This window comes from Mandrillus leucophaeus, unplaced genomic scaffold (assembly GCF_000951045.1).
Source record: "Mandrillus leucophaeus isolate KB7577 unplaced genomic scaffold, Mleu.le_1.0 Scaffold11, whole genome shotgun sequence".
Lineage (NCBI taxonomy): Eukaryota > Metazoa > Chordata > Mammalia > Primates > Cercopithecidae > Mandrillus > Mandrillus leucophaeus.
In genome coordinates, this window is record NW_012099209.1 from 142,071 (window position 1) to 149,673 (window position 7,603).

The 7,603-nt window shown below is 58.9% G+C and overlaps 1 protein-coding gene across 1 annotated transcript in view; it reads right to left on the minus strand.

The window, feature by feature from the left end:
* Nucleotides 1-7,603, minus strand: part of CHERP (calcium homeostasis endoplasmic reticulum protein) — a 33,178-nt gene that overhangs the window by 8,181 nt on the left and 17,394 nt on the right. The window contains exons 5-10 of the mRNA XM_011990989.1: nucleotides 6,413-6,564; nucleotides 4,576-4,687; nucleotides 4,394-4,483; nucleotides 3,447-3,699; nucleotides 2,410-2,585; nucleotides 1,746-1,833 (exon numbers count right to left, since the gene is read on the minus strand). Coding sequence (XP_011846379.1) covers nucleotides 1,746-1,833; nucleotides 2,410-2,585; nucleotides 3,447-3,699; nucleotides 4,394-4,483; nucleotides 4,576-4,687; nucleotides 6,413-6,564 — 871 coding nt within the window. The remainder of the gene's footprint in view (nucleotides 1-1,745; nucleotides 1,834-2,409; nucleotides 2,586-3,446; nucleotides 3,700-4,393; nucleotides 4,484-4,575; nucleotides 4,688-6,412; nucleotides 6,565-7,603) is intronic.

The following is a 7,603-nucleotide window of genomic DNA, read 5'->3' on the forward strand; positions in this document are numbered from 1 at the left end:
CCAGCGCTTCACAGCATCACAGCGCTGGCTCAGACCATGGAGGCGCTGCCCTGGCCACGTCGGGGATCCTCCTAGGCTGATGCCTGCGGCGATGCTGGGCACCAGCCCTCAACCCGGACCACATGCTGCTGCGAAAGGACCAGACCCCCAACCGCTGCATCTGCATCTCAGTCCCGAGGCTGCTTCTGCCGCTGGGGCCTGCTGCACCCCAGCTGCACCCGCATACAGGCCCCGCACGCCAGGAGGTGCTCCCCACTACCACTGCCAGACAAACGCAGCTCCCTCGCCCCTTGGGGGCAATGGGGCGGAGGCACAGACGATATTGCTTCTCAGAGCACCCCAGGCACCCACGGGGTGGGGCTCACTCTGACACCACCTGCCCTGCCTCACTCCCCCTCTCCCCAAAAGCCATCTGCTGGGGTCAGCTCCCAGACACACTGCGGCACACACATCCTTGTCTCAGCGTCTGCTTCTGAGGACCCTCCACCCAAGCCAGCATCTTCCTGTGGACTGAAGACAGGAGGCTCTTCCCTCACCAGCTCCTGCTCTGGAGACTTAAAGCCAGGAGGGCAAACTCCAGCTTGGGCTGGGGAGGGGAGGCGTGCAGAGGCCAAAGAGAAGGCCCGTGTCTGGGGTCACAGCTGGGTAACTGTGCTGATGGCCCCTACTAAGGGGAGGCTGGTCCAGGCCGCCACATTCTCCAGGCTTCCAAGAGAAGCCAGAGGGCCAGATATTAAATATGTTTAATATCTGTTTTTCTTTTTCTTAGTTTGAGACAATCTCGCTCTATTGGACAGGCTGGAGTGCAGTGGCGTGATCTTGGCTCCCTGCAAGCTCTACCTCCCGGGTTCAGGTGATTCTCCTGCCTCAGCCCCTCGAGTAGCTGGGGTTACAGAGGCCTGCCACCATGCCTGGCTATTTTTTTAATCTTTAGCAGAGGCGAGGTTTCACCATGTTGGCCAGGCCGGTCTTGAACTCCTGACCTCAAATGATCTGCCCACCTCAGCCTCCCAAACTGCTGGGATTACAGGTGTGAGCCACCACGCCCAGCCTTGTTTTTCTGTTTTAGAGACAGGGTCTCACTCTGTCACCCAGGCTGGAGTGCAGTGGCATGACCATAGCTCAACGAAGCCTGAAGTCCTGGCTGAACCAATCCTGCCTCAGACCGCTGTGTAGCTGGGACTACAAGGGTGCACCACCATGCCAGCTTATTTCTATTCTTTGTAGAGATGGAGTTTTGCTTTGTTGCCCAGGCTGGTCCCAAACTCCAAACTCCTGGCCTCAAGCAATCTTCCTACCTTGAGAAATTACTTCTAAACATGTTAAGACCCCACGTGGCCAAGTCAGGCAGGGCAAGCTGCTGTTTCTCAGTGTGGACTGCAGGACGCACTGCTGGCCTAGCGGGGACCCTCAGTGAGAGGCGTGCCCATTGTCTTGAGCCCAATCCTCCCGTCTGCAAAAAGACTGAGGCTGGAGACACTAAGGGCCTCTGCTTCCACACCCACAAAACAGGGACAAGAACTGCTCTCCCCGCAGAGGGTACCTGCAAAACGGCCACCACCATCTGGCTCCCGGCCAGCACTTGGAGGCGGGAGCTGTCTTTATGGGGGTGTCCAATCTTTAGTGAGGTTCAATTTCATGTCCTGAAGCTGGGGGTGGGAGGCTTAAAGCCACAACCACCAAGTCTCAGTCCAGAGCCAGTCTCCTTGCCATCCTTACACCTGTCCTTGTGGACAGGGAGTCACCTGGAAAGGTCACGCCGCAAAGCCAACCAAGCCCCATGGTCAAGGGGGAAGTCGCGTCTGGGAAGGCCAGGGGCTGTGCCTCAGTGCTCTAAGTGGAACCAGCACGCTCCAGGGCATTTCCCAGCCATGCTGTGCCAGACGAGGTGGCCCCTGTCTTGGCCCAGGGGTATGTGACCCATAGCAAAGCTGCTGAGGTCTCCCAGGGGCAACATGCCTGACATTTCTGACACCTCCTTTCCTTGCAAAAGCACCTTGTTCTTTCCAGGATGACAAAACACTGACACTCAGCTGGCTGACCCTGTTTCAGAAGGACAGGAAACAGAACACCCTGCCATGCCTCGCGGCGTTCAACTCCCCTGCACCCGCAGGAAAACGGGATCTACACCACACAGAAGCCCCAGCCATCAAAGCTCGGGCAAGGGACATGAAGACCTGTCACTCCACCTGTCCCAGTGCCACAGGAAGACAGGGCTGTCACTAACCCAGCATAAGCTCTGCCACAGAGTATCCCTTGTGTTTCCCAGTGAGCCACTCAACGCCCACCCCACTGCACAGGGGAACGCCCACCCCACTGCACAGGGGAACGCCCACCCCACTGCACAGGGGAGGCCGCCCCGTCAGGCCAAGGGTGCCCATGTGCTCCCACCCCAGGTTCCATCAATACCTGCTGCTGGCCCCAAGGAGCCACGGGGTGAGGCTGGTCAAACCAAGGGGGCTTATTCGGTGGGATCTGGTCGTGCGGCCCAGGGCCCCGGGGGCCGGCGGCTGCGGGATCCTGGACCCCTCCTGGGGCTTCGTACTCTGAAGAGCCGGGCATCTGGATGGGAGGCTTGCTGTCATCTAAATCCAAGTGACAGGCTGTTAGAGCAGGACTGGCAGCAGGAAGTGCTGTCTCCTCTCCACACTACCCCAGAGCAAACCAGGCTACGACTTTTAGCGCCCAATGGATGACTGCTTCAGGACCCCACTAAAACCATGACTATTACCGGCCTCCAGGAAGGGGACGGGGAAGAGGGGAGGTTTCGACCTTGAACATGACACACATCTGTCCTTTTCAAAGCTTTACGAGAAACATGCCTCACTTCTGCCCTCTTGGTTTGCTGAAGAATTTCTGTCCACGCTGAATTTGATTAGACGTTTTTCCTCTATCTAATTAACAGACCATTTCCTCACAATCTCTAATTAAAAGATCATTTTCCCACAACCTGTTATGTTCTATCCTATACAACCCTCATGTTCCTGGAACAAATCTTCTTTGATCAGAATGTAATTTTAAAATCCTTTACTAGATTCTGCTCAGATTGTCCGCAGTTTTTTATGTGTCTTTTTCAGAAGCGACCCTAGACTGCGTTTTCTTTTTGAGACAGGGTCTCGTTTTGTTACCCAGGCCGGAGTGCGGTGGTGTAAATACGGCTCACTGCAGCCTCAATCTCATGGGCGATCTGGGTACCTTTCCTCTATTTTTCTCTTCTCTGGGAACAGGAAACAGATCTTTTGCTGTTCAGGAATGGAACAGTTGGAGTTTTACTCTAATGTCACCGGGCTCATGTTTGTAAATGGATGAAAACCTGGGTCTAGGAGCAGGCCTGGGACGATGGAACCAGAGCTGTGTGTGAGGGTGGCAAACTGCTTTCTGACTACACTCAGTGCCCAGCCTCTGGGGACTGCTTCCTGGGGGCGGGGGCTGAGGGAGCCCCATACCGGGCTGGGTGGTGGGCGGGATGGCAGGGGCAGGTGCTGGGGCCGGGGGCGGGGCAGGCGGTGGAGGCGTGGCCTTGACTTCAGCCTCCATCTGCGGCATCTGGAGCTGCTGCTGCTGCTGCTGTTGCTGCTGCTGCTGCTGGGCCAGGCTGGTGACGAACTCCTCGTGCTGCGTCTTGAGGGTCTGGATCTGCTGCTGGAAGGCCAGCTGCACTGGCTGGACCACCGAGGAGTACTCGTTGATGAGGGTGGCCTGGAAGAGAGAAGAGCACCCACTGCTCAGTACATGGCCTTGGGGCTTGCTGTCTGGCGCCAGAGGACAAACGCCTGGAAAGCAGCAGAGCCTGGGGGACCTGGGGCAGGTGGACAGGGAACCGTCATGTGAAACAGCCAACAGTCTGGGCAATCAGAGTGTGTGCTGGGATCTGGCCAGAGATCTGGGGACGAGAATGTTCGCTGCAGCGTGGTTGACAATTCCCTGACCACAGGAACGAGCAATGACAGCTGTGTCCTGGCCGCTGTGTGGCTGCTCAGAGAACGCTGCCCATCAACATTCTGGGACACGCTCACGGGCTCTGCCTCCCACTCGCCATGTGGTTCTCAGCAAGAGGGGCTGCCACAGCCTAAGCCACGTCTGGGCTTCCTCACGCTTCCATCACGCAGGAACATGCCTGACCACCAGAGCAAATGGGCCACATGCAGGGACTCCGAAAGGCCGCCTGGTTCTAGTGTGCCAGGAAAGTCAGGGAGACACACCCAAGGCCTGGGAATGTCACCTGGGACTCTCCAGTCAACACCCACTGGATACTCCTAGCACAAGCAGGGTACATGGGCTCTCCGGCTTCCGGAACCTGCTAGGGTGGCAGCTGCTGTCCCCACACTCCCAAGCCCTCCTGAGGCATCCGCCCCAGCTACAGGGTGAGGCATGGGTGGGCAGGGACACTCACCTGGTACTGACCAAGCCCCAGGGCCGGGCTCTGTAGCTGCTGAATGATGGAGTCATCAAAGTAGCCGTTTTTCTCCCAGAGCTGCAGGAGCTGGGGGTGCGAGGAGAGAGGCTGGGTCAGCGGGGAGCGGGAAGGCCTGCATATCCCGGTCTCACCCAACCCCCGGCCCAGGGCCCACGTACCCGGGCGATCTTCTGCTGTTTATCTTCCTCCACGGCCAGGAAGCTGGTGCAGTAGATGGGCACCACGACTTTCTGCAGGGCGGCCAGCAGCTCCCGGGCCTGCTTGCGCTGGCTGTGAGGGAGAGACTTTCCGCGCGTCAGGGCCCTGGGGCGGGACCCGGCCACGCGCCCGTTACCATCGCGGCTCCAGCCTCAGCGCCCTCTGCCTTCTCGGGAATCGGGTCCCCAACCCGGTCGGGGCAATGGCTGGGCTCCCACGAGACCTGTGCTGGTGCCTGGGCTCGAGGAAGGGGACAGACGGAAAAACAGCAAGCAGGGGAGGGAGAGAATGTGGCCTGGGGCCGTTCTGAGCAAGGCCTTTCAGTCCAGTCCCCTTGAGAGGAAATAACCTTCCCTCCTTCCTTCTTGGGTGGCGCTGTGGATGAAGGGACATGGGGTCCGCAGAAGCCCCTGCCCGTGTGCAATGGGCGGGATGGGACTGCTGTGGAGTGGGGGTCTTGCCCTTGTCACTCGCTATGCACAAGGAAACCTCGGCCCAGGCAAGGCCTCTCGGGAGGAGGAGGGAGGGTACTCAGTCCTTCGGGCACCTAGAACGCTTTAGAAGAGCGACTGGAGGCCCAGTCGGGGGAGGCACTGGGGCCATGTCCTCTCAGGGCAGCGCTGCACTGGACACTGTGCGTAGCGGGCCTGGGAAGCCCCTGCAGCTGCGCAGGGAGATGGTTGCCCCCACGGAGGGACGCGGGACAGGAGGGGAGCAGCTCGAAGTCCCTCAACCCCCAGCTTGCCGCAGGGAGCTCAGGGGAGCAAAGGTCTGGGCCGGGCAGCCGGGAGGACGGACGAGCAGCACATGGCTTCGGACAGAGTGGAGCTAGAGAGGCGCGTAGCTGGAGAATGTAGGAAACGGTGCATCCATGCAAGGCGCCCCTGATTCAAAGGCAGGGAGAAGTGGAGGCCGGAGCAGAAGGGCAGAGGTGGTGCGGAGCCGCAGCTCACTTCCCAGCAGGAGAGAAACAGGGACTGAGGTGGGGACAGAAGAGGGACTCAGGCAGTGCTGCATGTGGCAGATGGGGCGAGATGGGTGCTGGCAGCTTGGACCAGCGCAGAGGCGCAGAGGCGCCTGGCCAAGACTGCTGCCTGCTAGGCTCAGTAGCAGTGCTTATCTCCTCCTGTGTGCGCAGGCTTTTGGCCTGGGGTTCCATTGGTTTTTTTTTTTTTTTTGCTAATTTTTGTGAGAAGTGCCCCAGTGACCCTGTAGAAGGAAATACTCAACCAACCTTGGGGAGGGTGGAGACAGCAACAGTGGGAAGGGGTGAGGGCTGGGTGGGGACAGAGGGTCGGCAGAGGTGTCTCTGTTGAAGTCTGAGAGTCGGATCAGGGCTGGAGAAGGGGACCCCAAAGGAGGGTCCCGATGGCTGAGCAGAGTCAGGTGCACGCGTGTGCACACGTGCAAATCAGTGATGAGGGCCGGAGACAGACACAGAGGCCAAGGAGGCCGTGGCCGAGAAGGCAATAAGGAGACACCAAGAAGCTGCCCCAGGAGAGCAAGGAGTGCAGGGGACAGTGGCCCCGAGGAGGCAGCAATGTGACAGGTGAGGCTGGGGTCTAGGGGAGAGGACAGGGCATGCAGCGAAGGTGCACAGGATGCCTAGACCCTGCAGTCCTGCAGACAGAAGCCTGGCGGCTCACAGAGACCACTCGGCCCGGGCTCCCTGGACAAGTGCCCCCTAGTCTTGGGACAGGCCAAGCCAAGCTACTGATTGGAGCAAGCGGCCACCCAGGAGGGGTTGAGGAGGAGCGCAAGGAAGCGGCACTTTGGGCACGGGGCAGTGGTGCTCACCAGTGGTGCAGCACGTCGTTGATCAGGTAGATGAGGTGCAGCCGCAGCTCAAAGTGCGCCCCGTCAGCCGTGATGCGGTTCCGGAGGTGGCCGGCCATCAGCTCACAGTGCGGCGGGGACTTGGCATTGCTGAACATCCAGTTCTTCCCGGCCTGCAACAATCGAGCCGATGACAAGTGAGCAGGGTGCTCACGGCGGGAGGGAAAGGTACCTATCGTAACAGCCCTTAGCCCAGACTGGCTGCGGCAGGTCCTGCCTCAGGGCAGGACCAGGGGGAAGCTGCACTCTGGGAAGCCCCGGCCCCTCACCGAGATGGCGTCCTTGGTGCACGTGTCGATGATGGGCTGTAGCAGGTTGTCAAACTCGTTCATGTCTAGTTGGGTCTCCTCTAGAAGCTTCTGCATCTGCTGTTCCACCGCGTGGGCCACAGCTGCTGTCACTTGCTCCTGGGTTGGGGGTCAGTGGGGCCAAGAACACATGAGGAGGGACCCGCAGCCCGAGCCCTCCGGCCTGGCCCAGCAGGGGCGGGGTGGGGACCTGGTGGGGATGCCCCGACGCTGGGCTGCTCTGGCCATCAGCTCCCTTGCTTGTCCCCAGCACGAGGAGATTCTGTCTCTCATGCCTGCCATGAATCTGTGACAGTCCCTCCCAGAGTGGGCAGGGCACTGACAGGACATACCAGGAGAGAACACCTGCCCTCCAGGTAGCCAAGGAAAATACGGCAGCCCAGAGGAACAAACAACCTCTGCAAACCAACTTAACAAAAAACAAAGGCGGGGCGCGGTGGCTCATGCCTGTAATCTCCGCACTTTGGGAGGCTGAGGCAGGAGGATCGCTTGAGCCCAGGAGCTCCAGACCACCTGGGCAACATAGCGAGACCTCATCTCTACAACAAATAAAATACAAATTAGTTGAGCATGGTAGCGTGTGCCTGTGTTCCCAACTACTTGGGAGGCTGAGGCGGAAGGATCGCTGGAACCTAGAAGTTCAAAGTTACAGTGAGCTTTGACTGTACCGCAGCACTCCAGCCTGAGTGACACAGCAAGACCTTGTCAACAACAACAACAACAACAACAACCAAAAAAAAAAAAAGAAAAGAAAAAGGAGGGATGGTGTGAACAGGCAATAGAGGGAGAGGACACACCCATGGCCTCTAGTGAAACAAAAAGGGAGCAATCTCATTCCTCAATA